Source organism: Antechinus flavipes, chromosome 6 (assembly GCF_016432865.1).
Source record: "Antechinus flavipes isolate AdamAnt ecotype Samford, QLD, Australia chromosome 6, AdamAnt_v2, whole genome shotgun sequence".
Lineage (NCBI taxonomy): Eukaryota > Metazoa > Chordata > Mammalia > Dasyuromorphia > Dasyuridae > Antechinus > Antechinus flavipes.
Window position 1 is genome coordinate 9,316,783 of NC_067403.1, and position 19,785 is coordinate 9,336,567.

Consider the following 19,785-nt stretch of genomic DNA (forward strand, 5'->3'; position numbering starts at 1 on the left):
TCCTGAAAAAACAGAAAACATATTTTAAGTTCAATTTCTTTATTAAAATGGAGATATTTACTTAATAAAGATTTCAGTTTAACTTATATGCTAGCATGTTACTAAAATTAGTATTTTAAAATTCTAATTTCTGAATACTTATCTAATTTGTTTTACCATGTTAAAGCCCCAAAGCTCACTACATTATCTTTCATGCTTTTAAAAAAATATTATGTCTGTTTTTATTAGATAATAACAAAGTTTTTTTAAGTCTTTAGTTTTTAATTTTATAGCATAACTGTGTAATTACAACACATAGTATCAAACTCATTCATTCCAAATATACAATTGCACCATTTCTTGTCAATAAGACAACAGGAATCACACCAAAATACCTTGTACTGCTTGGCTTCGTTGTATAAACAAAATAAAGTTTACCAACTGTTAGACCAATAAAGGAAATCAAACTTCAGCCAAAAAGCAGCATTCTGGTTATGGAAAGTGTCTGAAAAGCACCAATATTGGGTTTCTTACAAATAATTTCTGAGTAGAAACAATAAAGGAAGTGAGAAGACTTTAAGCTGAAATACTTTTGCTCATTCTCTAACCTTTAATAAAGAAGGGCCTAATCTAAATTCCCAGGAAGACAGGAAGAAGGAATGGCATAGTGGATGAGATTCACACCTCCAAGTAATTGTCATGTCTTACCATCTGTAACTGTCACCACACTGCACCATCGCTCTGTTTACATGTGTTAGGTGAAACACATCTAAAGTTTTAATGATGAAAGGGCTTAGTCAACTAATTAGGTAAAATTCTGTGCAAATATCCAGGTAATTTAAAAAAAATTGACTACTGTAAAAAGATGGAACTTCAAGTAGGTCAAAATGTCTATACCTCTTCTAATTCTTGTTGAAATTCTAGAAATTTGGAGATACAGAGAAAAGCTTATTTGAATTTGAAAAGATTTAGCTGGTGTGGTTTAAATTTTTCAAATATTATTTGGAGAGAAAAAAATCTACAAATAAGCTGCTCTTTATCTACTTATTTACTTTTACCTTTTTCATGACACCTAGAATGAAATTTTATAATCAGGGAGAGAAAAACTTACCCAATTGGTATTTTGAATAATAGTTTGCCATTTGTCCACTGTTACAAGACTGTCGCTTATGTCTTTTTGTTGACATTTCAGTGGTCTTCCATGAGGGTCTTTTTCTTTTGTTCAATTTACTAATAACTTCAGAACTATCAGAAGCATTCTTATCAAGTTTAATGTGTTTGTCTAATTTATTGCCATCAAGTTGGCTAGCAAAAGTGTCAGGTGAAGGATTATTTGCTTTAGATTTTTCTATTGCTGCAGATTGTCTTTTAAGAGAATTTTGACGGGCAGAATGAGATCTTAAGTTACAGTGCTTTGTTTCTTCAACATAAGTCTGATGATTACTTCCACTCTCAATAGATTCTGGAGAATAAATGATTGTGTTTAGCTGAAATGGATTTCTTTGTTCAATATGGTTGATTTTCCTCAAAAATATCCTGCAGTCTTTAAAGGTTTTTGACCTCCAGGAGCTTGAACACACTTTTCCTTGTCTTGCAACCTTCCCAAAATCTTTACGGCTAAACTTGGTTTCATTCTCTTTAGCATGTAATTTTAAAATGCTTTCTAAACTAGCATGTGTGCCGTGATCAGGCAATTCCACCTTCTGTTGTAAAAAAGCATCCCTGATTTCAGGTGCTAAGACCAACTGCTGATTTTCTGCTGTGCTTTTTCCTTGATGTGTGATGTCGGCATTTGTTCCCTCTGTAGTCTTATTTAAAAACTGGTTCTGGCAGAAAAATCTGAAGTTCCTTTTTTTAGATTTCCAATCGACTGTTCCATGATTATGAAGTTTTTTTACCTGTCTCCATCGTTCATGCTGCAGTCTCTTAAATTCAGTTCTCCTCAATCTGGCTAGTGTGAAATTACTCTTCACATTTAAGACTGGAGATCTAACAATTTTACGTAATATTTGTAATTTCCCTGCTGATTTTGAAGGAGAGGATAGTGCAAATTTTTTAAAGTGCTTTCTGAAAAGACTAGTATTATGATCAGATTGTTTGCTTCCGACTTTGATTCCTCTGGTATTAATTACCTCCAAAGGATTTCGAGCATTTGCTTTTCTAACTAATGAAAGAGACTGTGTTTCTGTTGTTTGCATAAACCAGGTACATAGCTCATTCATGTCACACTTTTTCTGAAAAAGCATTTTTACAGGTGAGACTTCAAGTTCTAAAAGGCAGGTTTTCAAAGGGCTTGGCACTTTAAAATTATCATCCTCTTCTAAGTAGCTTTTTGCTTCATGAAGACAATTTTCTGTTTCATTTCCATTTACTTGTACCCAAGCATTAGTTATCTGCTCAAATCTATTATTTAACTCCTCTAACAAGGAATCATTTGAAGTAGTAGTTGCCCACCACCTAAGAGAGGGGCTTGATGAAAAAATGGGATCCAATGATACTTCATTAATAGTTGTGAATTTACCATCATCAAGATTCTTGTTCATATTACCTGAATTTCGAGCTCCTGAGGTATCTTTGGAAGCTATTTTTGTATTTGAATATTTGCATTTTTCTTTGTGATCTTTAGTTTTTTGGAAATGTAGTTTATATGATTTACGTAGCAAGTTGTTTCTATAAGCAAATGAATTAGAAGACGCTAAGGAATGTAAAAAATGCAGAGATGGCTTTCTGTCCCTAACAGAATGTCTCAAAGGTACTGGAGAAGGCATATTCCTTGATCTCTCCTCAAATAAATCAGCTTGACTGCTTTTTGTTTTATCTATTTTATTGCACTGGTGTTCATGTTTCTCTAGTGATAGATTTTTTTCTAGCATACTGTCTTGGTCTAAAGGAGGCAAGCAGCTGCTTAAACACACTTTTCTTTCTTGAGGTGAAACTCTATTTATAGTCACAGATATGCCAGAGATTTTAACTTTGGCAGGTCTACCAGGTTTCCTAATTACTGTCAAAGGCTTCTGGCTTGTCCGAATAATATTGCTGTAAGGGTAAGGTAACACAGATTTGTTCTTGGTAGGTCTAATGTGTTCGTAGCCAGATGCAAAGATCTCCTTTTCAGTAGTCAAACTCGGGACAGCAGTCATTCTTTCATTCAGACCAATTTCTCCTGCTTTCTTAGGTTTTAGCCCATTATATTCATGCAAAAAATCAGCACCACTACTACTTAGAGGCATGGTAATGCCTAAGCTACCTTCTGAAACGTGCCTTTTAATTCTTCTTGACCTTCCATAAACAACAGTCACCGTGATACTTTTTCTCCCAATGCCCTCATTTAAGCCTGTCACCAGGGGGTCTGTATTTTTCTTCCCTAAACTGCTGATGTGCTCGCTTCTGCATACAGTGCTATCTACTGTATCAACTTTGGGTTTGGGTGGCCTTCCGATTGGTCGCTTAACCTGTTTTACAACTTGAGGACCTATTTTCTTGGGTCTACCCGGTTTCCTTTTAAAAGATGACTCACTAGCACCACTTGATTGATCTGCACATTCTTCCTGCTGCTTACAACTACTCACTTCAGTTACATTTGCTGAACAGGGTTCTACAGTTTCTTTTGCACAACTAGATTTTTCTCCTTGTGAAATGTTACTTTCTGTATTACAGCTATAATCACCAAAACACGCATCTGGGATGCCCTTGTTTTTTTCAGTTTCTTTTCCTATTGAGAGACTAGTTGGGCATTTTTCAAACGAACAGAGGTTGGCATTAGAAGTACTGACAGATGTTAAAGTATATTTAATTCCTTCACTGCTATTAACCTCTGAGAGAAACATGAGTTTGATAGGACTAGAGTAACTAGAAAAAGAATTTTCTACAACTTCAGACCTTGTCTGTGAGGACAAACTACCCAAAGCTAAGTGGTTTTTTTTGATGCCTTCAAGTCTTTGATCTATCACATTTGCATGTTCTACTGTTACAAGACAATTGCTTTTATTACCATTGCTGGATGACACTTTAGTTTGGGATAAGAAACTTTGTTCTTTACATGTTTCACTCATACAAAGGTTCAAATTATTAATAGCATTTTGGTCTTTACAATGAACATCTTCTTTCAACTTTCTGGATATTTTAAATCCCTCTGATAATGGTTGATTTTCCAATGTATTTTTGGCCATATTTATAGTATCTTCTAAACGTTCCACGACAACCTGCAAATTTGTATTCCTTGCAATTTCATTTATGTCTATGTTGTTTGATCTATCAACTTGAAGATCTTTCATGGTATCTTTTTCTGCAGACTTTTTAGCCTTAGGAGATTTTTTAAATACAAAATTATTTGTTACATATACAGAATACCACCCAGGAGGCACAATATTTCGCCTACTTCTGTTTAAAAGCCCAGTAAGATCATCCTTCAGAGGAATATGATTGCTTTCAAATCTAGGATTTCCTCTATGATTTTGTATTTTCTTTTCAGTTATAAATTCTTTCTGTGATTTTGTTAGGCTTGCATTCTCTGGATTTATAGCTGGAAAGCCTTCTGAAATCGTGTCAAAATTAGAGTTCGTTTCCAAACTATGAAGAGGTAGCTGCAATGATTGTATTTCATAGACTGGCAAAAATGTAGATGCTTCTTCATGATTAGAACTTTGAAGGACTTTAGGATTTTGGAAAGGAGTGTCTTCTAAAAAGTATGATTCTCGGTCTACTGATACTCTCTCATCATTGCATATCAATTTCTTTGAAATTTTTTCAGATGACTTTTTTCTTGCAAAATTTTCATCAAGGCTAGCAATTTCTCTCTTTATTTGTAAAGACTGCCTTCTAAACAAAGGTGAATCAGGAGAGTTATGCATTGCAAACAAGGTTTCCTGACGCTTTCGAAATCTTGTCTGTATAATTTTGTTTTCAACTTTTTTATCATGTTGACTCAATAGCTCCATAAAACTATAATCACTAGCCTTTGCATTATGCAAAAGAGATGTTATTAAATCTCCTAACCTTAGATTATCATTTTCAGTATTACTATCACTACTAGATACTTTTACAAGGTTTGTTATATCTGTAGTTTCAATTGATTTCAACTTTTCATTAATTCGTTCCATTAAATCTTGAAAAATCGTAGTGCTTTCACCTTTTTCCATTTTCTCATGATTTATAAAACAACTGCTTTCTTCTGCTATGAGCAAAGAGTCATCCGAGTTATCAGCTGTGTTTGCTTTGCGTATTTTACCTTCATGTTCACAAGTGTTCTTGTTGTCTTCTGCTGGGATGAGAGATGGAGGCTGATTGATAATTGCTTCAAGTTTGTTGTTTTCTAAAGCGGAAATGCCTGAGATTGAATCTTTAAATTTTTCAAATCCTTCAGTCTGTATGGGTGATAATGGTGGTGGTGAAGGACTCCGAGATCTGGTAGTATCTTTAATATTGATCGACAGATCACATACTTCAGGTAAGGAAAGAGGAGTACAAAAGGATGATCTTGCAGAGTGACTGTTACAGTTTTGTAACAGTCTAGAACAGCACCTGTGGGGATTGTAACTGTTGGCAATTTCTCTGCTAACTACCGTCTTAATGTGCTCAATAGCTACAGTTTGGCAAGATAAGCAATGAAAATCCTTAAAACACACTGAAAGGGGTGCTAAGCCAGAGCTTTGTCTTTCATGTTGTAAACACCCTATTTCTCTTAGCCTATATTCACCACAACTACACAACAGACCATGCAAATCATCTTCAGTGAGGGATTTTTGAGATTCTGAAGACAGAGCATGTGATGAATTGCAACTGCAAAGTGAAGAAGCATTTTGCTCTTGAATTAGAAATTTCAACATAGCCAAAATTTGTTGCTGGTGATATGTGCACAATGATTCCAAAACTTTGTTTAATGTTGATTTTCCTTTTTCCATTTTAGTAGCTTCCTCTGATTTTGCATCAAGAGTTGAACTAAAAATAAAAATCAAACAAAAATAATAAATGACAGTAAAAGTGCCAAAAATATATGGGGCTATACAATCTTAAATATTAATAATGAAATATATTTGGGGTTTTTTAGGGGGGTTCAAAACCCCAATACTTTTAAGATCTGCCATCTTTCATTTATTTTAGAAATATATATCAGTGTAAATGAAAGCTGTTAATAATGATGTAATATGGTAAGATTATTCAATGACAAACTCCTATTTTGAAAGAAAAGTTAATTAAAACTAATTAATTATAAATTAATCATATATACATATTAATATTTGGAGAATATTTAATTTCTCAAATAGGTCAATTACTTTGCAATCCTTAATGCTTTATTATGACTTTATAAAATTGTGTGAGGTAGATTATTAAATTCTATTATTGGGCCATATTCTTTTTGTACAATTATGGAAAGATATGTAGAATATTATCTTTCTTTAAAATAAATAACTGTAACATTAATTAATGAAGTCTACAAGAAAATATTTATGTAATTTGGATCTTATAAAACTCAGAGATTTTCTTACCTAAGGTTAAGTCAAGATATTCTAATTCTTAATAAAATTTTGAAGGTATTTAAAAATATTCTTATTTAACAGCTTTTTGAAAGAAAGTTACTTAAAACTAAATATTTTACTTACCTATAATTATTTAGTTAGAAATGCTGGAAAAAGGTTCATGGTAGCAACTAATAAAAATCTATCTTCAATTAAGCGTAAGATTCAGTGTTATGTAGCAACTAATAAAGATGTCTATGTGTATAATTTTTCACCCAGTACCAGTAGCAAGAAGAACAAAATATATTAAAAGAATTCTGTTTCAGAAAAGTATGTATTTATATTAAACATATCACCAAACTCTGAACATGAAACTAGCCTTTCATTTATACTCCATATCTTATTTTATCCTTATTTTTAAAGCCCATGTTGTGGAACTTTTAATTAAGATGTAGATTGGCTGAAATATTAAAATATACACTAAAGTTTGATATTTGGATATATATTTCTAATCGAGGGATATTGTGAATTTGCCAAGTGTAATTACACATATTTATTAATGTGTATTAAAGTAACATTAAATATAAACATTTATTACTTGCCCACTACAAATACTGAAATTATGTCTAATAGATACTATAGATTGGAATGTTCCATCTAAAATACATTTTATGATTGTTATAAATGTAGCACAGTTGCTTTGACAAATTGAGGAAATGTCCTTTTTTTAAACAAAGAATTTTTAGTTCTTATTAAATTTCTTTTCATGCTGGTGTGAATTTATTCTATTATCTATGACAAACTGATACCAAAGCGGAAGAATTAAGACCATAAGTAAGCAAACAAACACACTGAAACTGTCAACTTCCTTGGGGGAAATAATTTGATACGGGGGGGAACCTGACTTGTTTAAAGAAAATTAGGGATAAACATTATCCTGTGTTTACAAAAATGGCACTGCCACCCAAGTTTCATTACCAGACCACTGTGGACAAGGATATACATAGGAGAAAATTAAGAAAATGAAAATATTGACTCTCAACATGTGATTTTCAATATCTTTATATGCTTTAAGTAGCTTCATATATTAAAAACTAGCAAAACTGGAGATGTACAAAAATATTGATACAATTTAATACTTTTGTGTATATATGTATGTGTATGTAATCATATATATATATATATATATATATAAAAATTGTAACTTGTTAAAAACAAGACAATACAGTTAAGTGATGAATGTAGAGAACTGACATGTTTTGCAGGAAAATGTTACGTTAGATTTCAATGAACTCTAGTGTCTTCTGGGATATTAGCTTTTGAAATGGCCAGATGCTATTACAATCTATTAAAAAATAGCTCATTTTTAAAAATTTCATCGAGAGTTTTGAAATATTTAAAGATGTTCATGTAACAAACTGTTTTTCAAAAGCAAACAATAGTTGAAAAAGGGATGCTCTTGTTTAATTTTCCTAAAATAAACGAAATAGTACAAATTAGGTTATATAGATATAAATTTTTTTTAAGTTTCTTTGATACTGGAATCTCAAAAGAAGAAACTAGTATGAGAAACATGAAAACTCAAAAGAATTTATTCTTAAATGATAATGTGCGATACTATTAAATATTTTTTCATATAAATTCCTTTCCATAGTTATTTTTTGAAGGATTTCCTTTTGGTACTTGAATTTTTACTAAAGATATCCTTTTTGAGTTATCAACAAAACATCTAAAAACCTTTATTTACTGCTACTATTTATTTTGTATACTTTAAGTATTTAAGTTCTTATTGAAGTGTTTATATTAGGGAAATTTATTTTTGTTTAGCTTTAGTAAAACCATTCCCTAGAATTAAGTCAAATACAACAATGTAGTCATTTTTTTTCTCTTCTTTTTTACTGAATGAGCAAATCAATCACACACCAGTGTTGTAAATTTATGTGCAAAAGCATTGAAGTGCTTTACTACAAATTACAACCTAGAAACACGTTAACTGAACAATTAAAATTCATACAATCAGATTTAGGTATATAACAACACAAAGAAGGAACAGAATTACAGTACATTTACAACACAAGACAGATACATGGAATTCATTAGAAAATATTGTAATAAATAATTCATGAATTATAGTGCAATTGATTTATGCATAAATATAACTAATTGCCTAAAAATCAGTTTATATTAACAAAATCTGTCAAAATCAAGGCAGCCACAGAGTTTTACTAAATTACTGCGACAATGGAAATACTGCAATTAAAAAACAAATACAAGTATTTGTACTGTAAACAACTAAAAAAAATCAGTCTCACTAAAGTTAGTATACAATTTAATATAAAATTGTCATTAGCTACCAGAAATGGTTTAAACAACTTTACTGAGCAGTAGTTCTAAAAACAGAGGCACTGTTTTTTGTTTTTGTTTTTTTTTTCTTTTTAATATAAAATACTTGAGAAACATTCAAATAAGTAGAAAGCACATAGGGGTTGCTTTCACCTTCATTTAAAAGTCTGCTGAAACTGGATTTTTCAGAAAATTGTCAATTAATAAGTAGTGACTGGTAACTGAATTATAAAGTAGTTCAAAAGTATAACGTAAAGAACATTTTAATGGAATACACTGGGGAGAAGGGGAACCCATAAATTTCCCTGCCTTTCCTTGTTTGTAAAATCAGAGGTTAGCCCAATAATCAGAAACAAACACATTTTGCTTCTTTTAAAACGGTTATATGGGTTGATCATTATCTATAGACTATCAAAAAATATTTTAATATACTATTTCTGACCAAAAATAAATAATGCAAGTACTAAAATGCTGCAAATTAACTATAATATTACCTACAAAACTACTGATCACTGTGAAGTCAATAGTAAAATGATCCCTGATTTTATGAATCCTGTCAATTTTTGGTCAGGTCATCTTTTAAATGATATAAAAAGTGTACTGCATCTCTTCCCTTTACTATAAACTTCTCAATCAATTTATTTAATGTAAATATAGTGTGAGGAATAAAAAAGGTCAGTACAATATAAATATTAGGCAACGCATTCAAGTCCCCAAAGTTTTGCAAGTAAAATTCTATATAAAGAGGTCACAAAATTGAAACTTTTATTTCTTTTACTTTCAACTTGTTTTTGCAACAGGAGGGGATATATTAAATAATCGATCATCGTTCTGGCCCTCACAAAATATGGCTTAATTCTTTAAAAAGAAAGATGACCCTGACATCTGCTGTTTTGGAATCTATTAGGTATAGCATTTCCTTTAAAAAAGCATGTAAGGATTCATATCCCATTACCTATTCTATAGGTAACAATAGTTGAAGAGGGTTCAATATAGACCTAAGAGACCAAATAACTAACAACTTGGTTGTGCCATTTATGTTCTCATTTGTTACTTTAAAATACATGAGCCGTTTTTAAGGTTAATGATGGAATACTCCAGGATTATTATATATGTGAGCATTAACCTTCACAAACAGAGATGTAAAAACCCAAGTATTTGAATCGGTATATTTCTTTAAAAGTCATTTCAAATCCCTGCTTTTGGACTTGGGGAAAACCGTATTAGAAAAGTCATCAAAACCTGAATCTTAACATAGAAAAAGGACATTGGTTCAGGACTGAAGTTATATAAGAAAATCTCTACTCTTTTTATGGAGGGATTTGCTTTTATAACGTTACCCAAACTGCATATTCCTTGGATACTTAAAAAAAAAAAAAAAACGAACAAAAAACAACAACAACAACAACAACAACTGCCAGATGAAGTTAACTGGTCTCTCCTAGTATCTAATCAAAGTTCAAATGTCCTACCCAACTTCTAACTACCCAATTAATTAGGAGTTTACATTAATCAAAGTTCAAAACAGCTTCAGTGTTTAATATTTGTAATTCTATTCAAGACCCTGAACAAACTGCAAATTTGGTTATTAGCAAAATGAAAATGTGTCGCCCACCAAAATGAAAATCTGGTATTCATTTTGATAAACTGAAAATGTTTTGAAATGTCACAGCAGCAAATACATTTAAAGTTACAGTGAGGTTTTTTCAATAGTAGGAGTGTGACACAATCCTTAAATTAAATTGAAAAGTAGTCATAACATCAACTAACCAGCACGTTTAAACCAAAAATTATCATTCTCAAACTTCTCTGCACATTATAAACATGCTCTAAGTTGCATTCAACCTTTCTTCTCTAACCTTACAAGTTAGCTTATTTTGCAAACTAAAAAGAAAATTAAGTCATTTTAATAATTAAATTATTATATGTTCTTAGTATTCCATCTTATATTAAAAGGATTCTAGAACTGCTTGGGGCTAACTATTTGTCAGTTCTTTTAAGTATATATTTTGTAGACCCCAATTTCTTGCTAACCAACAATAAATTATAAATGTCCTGTTTTGCCTATTAAAACATACATTTAAATTTTCTTCTCTATTCTTAATGGATGCTTAGAATGTATTTTGTGTTCTACAGAATGTACTGTAGGGTACTAATACTGAATGCATCCGTTTCTCCTTGTATGGATAGAAGTTTTTTTCTTTTTAATAATTTTCCTTTGATTTACTTGAGGTGCTTACAATAACTGTAAATATTGTTACGTAAAATGTTTATAAACCATTAATCATTTATTTCCATAATAAGATGGTTTAACTCAATGGCTGGGGTGGTCCTTCACCAATAAAAATAATGCTTCACATGACATTTACTTGTTTTTTTTTTTTTTCCACAACATTTTATGCTATTGACTACTAAAGAAAACCTGAATTTTTTTTCACCTATTTATACAAGGATTAAATAGAAACTATCAGAATTAAGTGAGGAACTCTATAATTCTGTCCACAGTGAAAACCCTGAATAAAACTTTTTTTTCAAAAAGGCATGTATGTGGTTTTTGAACTGTAAAATTTCATGTCTCCTGTCAGAGTGAGCATATGTAATTCCCACACGTGTATTCAGACACACATGCCTGGGTGCACACCCCCGCCAGGGCACCCACGTGCACACGCACACACACCCACGCGCACGCACACGCACACACACCGTTCGCTAACAAGTAATCTACACAGGCTTGCTGCTACTCTTGCAGCTGCCAGTCCCTGAATCTGTCATATTAAATAACCCAGTGTCCGGTAATCGGAGTTTCTTCTTCGGCGGAGTCTTCAGCGTTCCAGATCTTTCCTTTACCTTGTATTCTAAAGTGCTGTGAGGTACCCCATAAATTCCTTGTGCTTTGGAAACACTCATTTTCCCGCTCATTACCATCGCAATGGCCTCTTCCATTATTTCGTGGTCGTACTGCCGGTAGCGGCCACGTTTTTTCCTAGGCTGCTTATTATCTTTGCGATCCAAGCCATCTTCTGCATTTTCAGAGTTTCCATCAACTGTTCCGTTTTTAGAATTAAGACACAGAGGAGAGAGGTCCCCATGGAGGAAGTAAGAGTCAACATTGGAGTGAGTTACGGGCCCAGAACATTCTATTTTGCTCTGTTTGGGGAGGATATTTTTCAGTTTCTGCAGAGCTGATCCTTCTAGGACTGAAGAGGTCTTGGACACTTGGTACATGACGTCCAGGAGCCCGGAGCCGTCGGGCTGCGGCTTCGAGCCGGAGCTCAGCCGCAGCTGGGGGATTTTGAGCTGCACGGTGGGGCTGGGAGGCTCGCCCTGAAGGCCTTCGCTTTTGTCTTTGAACTGAGTGACCATTCTCTGCAGAGTTAACTGGTGGAGGTAACTGGAAGCTGTTGGGAATTTGAGTTCTGAGGTTTCAAGTAGGTGGAGCTTACTTTTGTCTGTGCGCTCTGCCTGAGCTCGGGCCCATAGGGCCACTTTCTGCAGCACCGCACAGGGTTCTTTACTGTCTTTATGGGAGTGACTATCATGGAAATCTCGACTTTTGTTTTTAAGAGACGCAGGCTTTCCTGCTGGTAAGGCTTCTAAGTGGAGGAGTAAAGTTTTTTGAGGTATGCCATAAAGTATGCCTGCTTTATTTATGTCCAGTGCTCCAGACTGAATGTCTTTCAAAGCTTTTGAGAGCAAACCATCTGCAAACTCAGCACTTCTTTCCACATAGTCCTCTCTGTCTCTGGGGAGTCTCCTGGATGGATGGAATGAAACGATGGTAAACTGATGCATGAGAGACTCTCACACAGCTATGGAAGGGGAGGGTCCACTCCTTTATTATACTCCTTGCTTAGGTAACATCACTGCTTCTGACACTTTAAAGTCTTTGAGACGTGGTACGGACTCCTAATCTTAACAAATGCTAGAGTCCTGGTAGGACAATGCGTCAATCATACGGTGGTCTCTACGGGCAGACCTTCCAAGAACTTAAAGTCCTAACTCAGTAATGCATAATATTCTCATGCTGTTGCTATTCTCTCTGATAGATGCTTGCAGAGCAACACCGATATAATTTATACAATTAGTGTTCCGTTATTAAAAATACCCAAATCCTAAAGGAGTTTTTGTTAGTAGAAACGTGACGTTACCGCTAAACAAGTAATAAAAGAGTCAACCCCTTTATAGGAAATTTATAGGAACATTACCAAACACAAACATCCCACACTTCCACAAGACTAATGTTTCTATATTTAAAAACTTAAAATTCTATACTTAACCATAATCGTATAACTGGATAAAAAAACGCAGTTTTAGATATTTTTAATATCTATTTATTTTCCTTCTAACTAATGTAAAACTTCAAATTCATACAAAAGGTTTAATGCATCTTCTGACTCAAAAATACCTAATATTCTCAGTGAAACAGATAGTTCTCTAATATGTGGAGGTGACAAAAGCGTCCTGCCATAGCTGTTAAAATGGGAAGAAACCCAGAGTATGACAAAATCTAATTTATTTAAATTGATTTAGTGACAGCTTTCGAGCCATATAATAAATTTTTATGGTCACTGCTACTATTTCTACCAAGCAGTTTGCCACCATCACACACCTAAGGAAGAATAAAAATCAGTACTATGAGTTATTTTTTTTTTCAGTACTTTTAAAACTTGTTCATGTTATTTTAAAAATTTAAGTATTGAAGTTAAATGTTCTGCTCAAAATGTTTCCTAAAGAAATTCTTGAAGTAACTGAAATTATCTTTTGCAGTCCTGCTTCTTATTTTGCATTCTGTGATTAAACTTGCATTTTAGCAACATGAACTAAAGTTTGGTGATTGTTCTGATAACTTTTCTTTAACAGAAAGAGTAAAAAAAAAAATGAAAGAAAGAAAGAAAAAAGACAAATGAAACGTGTGATATAGACATTTATGAGTGATAAAAATTCTGAAGAAAAATGATGTATAACGTGTATAAGTATACTCGATATATCATAAAAGCTCTGTCTTCAAAGATGTATTTTTGCATCAACTAATAATTATTTCCTAGATGTGGCTTACCCAGACATAGAATTTTCAGAAGATGGATCACATGTTGAGGACTCTTCGGATCTTGTGCTGGTTTTCTTTGTAGAGAGATCTAATACTCCATCCCCTATGATTTATCAGGGAAAAAAAAAGAGATTCAATAAAAGTGTTCAAAAAGGCTTTTCTTTTTATCACTGTATTTCTTCATCTTTTGTCACGACATTTCTCCTATTCCTACTTCTTGCTGTTACCTCAGCACCAAGTTAATTAACTGTTGGGGAGAGGTAGGAAACCAGAAGCATGAGAGGGGAAAAAAGAGAAAGTTCCACTACAATATTCTGAGACATTTATGATGGAGAACTGGACAAGAGGAAACTAGGCCTAGTTTAAATATACATATTAGTTTACCTGACACTTTCTATCTTCGGCTTTTCTTTCCTTAACTTACTCATTTATTCCAAGCAGCCTCTGAGGCATTACGCAAATTTTTGTTGCTTTTGGAGAAAAGGGGAGAGATGTACTTAGTTAGAGATGGAACAGGGAGAGTAAAGAAAAGATGCAGAAGAGCACAAACTTGGAGAGGTCTTTCCCAAACCGTGCAACTTAAAGCTCTTTGTAAGACATTCACGTTTTTAGATACTGTGACTTGAAGAGAGAAAGAAGCCCCAAGTCTAATTCCAAAGTAAATAGGATGACTTAGAAATGTTTGTACTTGTGGCCAAAAATACGCCCAAAAAAGCAAGGCCGCCACTGTCACTGAGCGTGAGGTCCCGGAGACAGGAAGCCCTGGGTCCTCACCTTGGGAAATCACTTGCTACTAGTGCCCGCTGTCCAGCACTGTGGTGAAAAGTCACTTGCGTGCCCAGCCCGGTGCCCCGCCTGTTTTCTCATATTTAACAAAACTTTACTATTAACAATTTTTCTGCTTAGAATTGTTCAAGGTTTAAAACTGTTTTATCTTTCCTCTTTTTTTTCAACATTGTTGATCGTATCCAGTCATTTGATACGGATCTTTCAAGTCAGAAGCACAAACTTCGTCCCCACCGCATTATAATATGAAACAATGATATGCTTCATGAGATTGTTACCAGGAACATGTTAAGGTGAAAACTGAGGACTTTGTATCATAATTAAAATGTACTTGACATACCACTCTGACATTTTGCTTTATTTCCTGATCTAATGAAAAAGGTCTAGATAATAAAATGGAAAAACGTCTCAACTATTATACTGATCACTAAAATAATGAGTCCACTTTAACACACAAAGAAAAATTTTAAGATTATAAATCGTATCAAAATTAGCGAATTCTAAAAACCCATTATTTCTTAGCGGGGTATGTGCTTATTAATTTTATAATGTAAAAAATAATTAAAAACCTAAGACAATGTGCAAACCTTTATGGTTATGAACACCATCTCAGTACCTATATGATTATTATTTAAACAATAAACAAAAACAATACATGTGTATTCTGTCATGATTGTTAAATAAAAGTTTTACATTTCATAACTGAATTTAAATGGTTACATATTAAAACATATTTTGATATTTTAAGTGTCCTTATTATCATATCACATTGCAACAGTACACAAGAGTATGAACCCGCAGTCAACAAACCTGGATCTGCTTTGACATCACAACTAAGGACTAAGGTCATCATAATCTCTTTCAAGTTTCCTTTCACTCTAAGACAAATATCCTGAAACTAACCTAACTCCCTCATGTGCTGGGAGGAAAGCACTATTAGAATGGGAATTACTTCTTATATATACATATATAATACAAAGTGTCCCCAAGGTCTTAGTGTACCTTTAAATGCCAAATAGAAATTTGGGCTATTAAAGTTTAAAATTGTGCAAAAATCCTTCGAACATCTGTTTGTTTCAGACTTTATGTAGACTATATATACATGTGTATAACTGAAACCCACTACGAATGTCCTTCAGAGTCAAGTCCTTCAGAGGAGCTGAATAGTTTAATTCTTTAAGATAATATATTTTCTTAAATTGAAGTACTAAAGTTGGTCTGGTCCTGGAGGTTATCGAGTCATGGGATCATCAAGTTAAACCCTTTTCTTTTAGACATGAGAACATTTGAAGCCCACAGGTATTAAAGTGACTTTTTATCATTATTAATTAATAATATTAATACCCACAGGTATTAAAGTGACTTTTTTTTTCTGGTAAAGTTTCATATCTACATTTATAAAGAACTGATTCCCCAATAAGGGGTTAAATGATATTTAAATGATATGACTAGACGGTTTTCAAGGAAAGAAATAAAAAATCTCAAAAACTACGTGAAAAATGACCTAAATCACAAATGTAGGGAAATAAAAATTAATACAAAATTAAAACTCCCAACTATCAGATTTTTTTTTTTAAAGGCAAGTAACAGTTGTTGGAAGAGCTAACCAAAAAGTTTCAGAAGCTGATTAAGATCTAAGCAAGCTGTAGTGTTAAAACCAGGGATCTTAAAACTTTTTAAAGAGGGGGCCAGTTCACTGTCCCTCACACTGATGGAGGGCCGGACTATAGTAAAAACAAAAACTTTGTTTTGTGGGCCTTTAAATAAAGAAACTTAATAGCCCTGGATGAGGGGGATACACGTCCTCAGCTGCTGCATCTGGCCCATGGGCTGTAGTTTGAGGACCCCTGGTCAAAACCAACCAGACTCAATTTTACAACAATAAACAAAGTCCTTCATAGAGCTTTAAAAATTAGCTGGAAAAGCATGAGCTTATATAGAAAACCTACTTCCTATTAAATAGAAAATCTAAATTCCTATTGAATAAAATAAAAACTTCTGAAGGTATGGTGACATGAATGCCAAAAATCCCACATATAATCTTAGGCTACATGATGTCTGAAACAAAGCTAGTTATAGTCTCACTCTACTCGGTGCCCATTAGAGAATATCTGGAATATTGCATTAAATTCCAGACATAAGATTTCAACAGACTTTAACTGAAGGGTGTGTCGAGGAAGCTGGGTAAGATGCAGAAAAACCTTTAAATTGTTATGCCAAACAAGTAACAGTTAAAGGAAATAGGGATATTTAGCTAAGAAAAGAAAGTGCTCATGGGAAAAACAGTAGCTGTCTTTAAACATTCTAAGGATTTCCTGTCAAAGAAGGTTTATATTTTTTCTATTTAGCTCCAGAGTGCATAAAGAAGAAAAGATGGAAATTACAGAAAAAATGATATATACTGAAAACAATGACAAATTTCCTAACACCTAGAGATAAGTAACAGTAGCTTTAGGAAGGAGGAGATTTTCATCTCATGTCACACGAGAGCGGGATGACTGCCTGCCAGGGTCACTGTTGGAAGGATCCTGATGTCAGATCGGGGCTGGATCCTGGCGCACCTCAAACTCGCTCCCATTCTTGATGCATGTGGCCATTTTGGGGAGATCAGTAACTATTATAGTATAATAAAATTATATTCTCAATTACTCAAGGGAAGAGGACCACTTGACCTGCTAATAACAGGTCTTAGGAGCTTTTGCTCACTTGTATTGCTTTGTTTGTACTTTCTAATTTTTTCTTCTTTACTTTTATTATGTTACAATAATGTCTATTGACTTTTAATTTACTACTTTTGAATCTACTCTGGTCCAATTCTTTTTATATGCAGAACTCTGTGCTATCAACTATTAGAGTTGTTCACATACTACAGTAAACAATATTCCTGCTAGAATGTTGCAAAATAATACTAGAACCAGAATGTATTCATACAGGCTTTTGTTTGTCAAGTGCTTCACATATGCCTCAAAACACGCCTATGAAATAAAGATAAGCCAAAATATCTAATAATGATCACGTCATAATATATGCACCATTCTGTGAGAAGAATCTGTGTCTGTTCTGTGGGATCAATACTGCATTTTTTGAGTACTGAGAATTTCTTTTTTTTAATGGCATTTTGTTTTTCTATTTCTTGTGTTTTCAATAACACAGTGTTTGTTCCCTTTAGCTAACTTTTCCCTTATTCCGTCATAAGCAAAAGTTCCAAATAGCTATGGATTCTTCTGAATAAGTTTAGAAGTGATCTCGTATTGATGAAAAGAACAAAAAAGCATGGGTGTATTCAAAAGAATGTTGGTTTGGGAGTCTACATTTGAACGTAAGATCAAATTATAGCTCTGCTTAAATCTCTTGGCTTCAGTTTATTCATGGATATAAAATGGCCTGTGACTCTTTAAAGCTCAAAAAAAACTATGGCCTTTGCAAAAAGAAATATTTGGCAATTATCATCAAGAGAAGCTGTCTTTTACATGGGATTTCTTCCATAACAAAGGAGAACTTTTTCTTTTCTTGAACAAATCTATTTTATAACTTGTAGAAGATTACTGACGAGCAACTTTTTGCTAATTTTTGTATTTCATATCATCTTCATTTCTGAATAAACTCCAAATCTTGCCAATAAGCCATCTTCCAAAGATTTTTAATAAGAAAAAAAAGCAATGCAGCAAAATTGAACATACTGTGTTTGTCTGAATGTACACTAGTCCAGACCTTCCATTAAAAAACCTTCTTATTTTATCATGAGCATATAGGAGATCTTGATTAAATTTTGTTTTAATAAGGTTTTTTTTTAAACGGCCAAGTTTTATACTTCATGGTCATTTATGAGACCATGGACATGGAAAATTGCCCATGAACAATGTTTCCTATGTATAGCTTCCTTGAGGATGCTCTTCAGGATGTATACAGGCTATCCTTGTTACTGTTGCAAATAAGAATAGATCACTGTAAAAATGCAAAGAATTTGTTTCACTTTGAGCACATTTGCTGTCCCCCAGTCACATCTACAAATATGCTTAAGATCATCTGGTTTATCTGGATATAATGGCAAGTTTTTGCATTTTTTTTGGGGGGAGGGGGTCACTATCAAGCAGCACAGTGGAGTTTTTCCACAACATTTTACAATTTATGTGATATTTTAAACTGGTCTTCTGTCTCTAAACATGTCTCCTTGGCAGATACTAAATGTTCACAGGCTGATTTTTTGAGGAAAGAGTTTGTCCTTTTCACAGCTATTGATGCATGTTGATTAGTCTTCTTAAGGAAAATCAGTGTTTTTCTTTGGCATTTACATACTTGACTTCAAACAAGTAGGGCTGAAATTTTGATAAATTACTTCCTCACGCTCTATCACATCCTTCCCATGTCTCTCTAGTCCTTAGGACCTTCCCCTTGTGTTCTATCACATTCTTCCTGTGTCTCTCTAGTCTCCATCACATCCCCTCACGTTCTCTCACATCCTTTCCATGCCTCTCTAGTCTTCAGGATCTTCCCTTGTGTTCTAACACGTCCTTCCCATGTCTCTCTAGTCTCCATCACCTTCCCCTCGTGCTCTATTGCACCCTCCCCCCCATCCTGGCTGCCCAGGGTTCTGCATCCCACCATGGGACTCCACCATTCCAGCAATTCCCTCTGCCTCGACCTCCCACTGGGTTGGTTCTCTGCATCTGACTTCCTTGGTGGCTCCAGGTTCACTTCTCTTTCAGAATTCCAAGATGAAACCAAGACCAGTGAAGCACGATGCTCAGCAGCCCCCATGACACGGTCTTGGGGGTTTCAAGGGGTTCAAAGGCCTTGGCTTCTCTTCGGACCAGAACCTCCCCCATTGCTTCTCAGGGGCGGCTAGGGACAAACGCCATTCCTGCTGAGACCTGGGCCCAGCCAAGCTCTCTTGCCGCTTCCTCCCTGTCTGGCCTCGAAGGATCCTGGCCCAGAGTGGGGCAATGCTGATTCTGCCCAGCTTGGCCCCATTTAACCCCTTTCACTTGCAGGTCATGACATCACCCTGCAAGTGTCATGGTTGCTCTTTGAGTGTGAAGGGTGAACAACAACAGCAATCTGCCCAGTGCCAAGCACACAGAGAGAATGATAAATAAATGCTTCTTTTTCTCTCTTCCCAAAGCCCCTTTCAAAATTGATTATTCTCACACTTTTGTCAATTTTTAAGAAATTGTT

The 19,785-nt window shown here is 34.1% G+C and overlaps 1 protein-coding gene and 1 long non-coding RNA gene across 9 annotated transcripts in view; one reads left to right on the top strand and one right to left on the bottom strand.

The window, feature by feature from the left end:
* LOC127539674 (uncharacterized) overlaps window positions 1-19,785 on the top strand; it is a 139,267-nt gene that overhangs the window by 29,020 nt on the left and 90,462 nt on the right. The window lies entirely within an intron of this gene.
* LCORL (ligand dependent nuclear receptor corepressor like) overlaps window positions 1-19,785 on the bottom strand; it is a 150,841-nt gene that overhangs the window by 28,089 nt on the left and 102,967 nt on the right. The window contains exons 6-7 of one of the 5 annotated variants that reach the window (XM_051963934.1): window positions 13,834-13,927; window positions 1,091-5,916 (exon numbers count right to left, since the gene is read on the bottom strand). In XM_051963934.1, the coding sequence (XP_051819894.1) occupies window positions 1,091-5,916; window positions 13,834-13,927 (4,920 nt within the window). Of the gene's footprint in view, window positions 1-22; window positions 5,917-8,172; window positions 12,532-13,833; window positions 13,928-19,785 lie in introns of those variants that run through there. The other 4 variants (XM_051963933.1, XM_051963935.1, XM_051963936.1 and 1 more) reach the window with 4 other exon arrangements.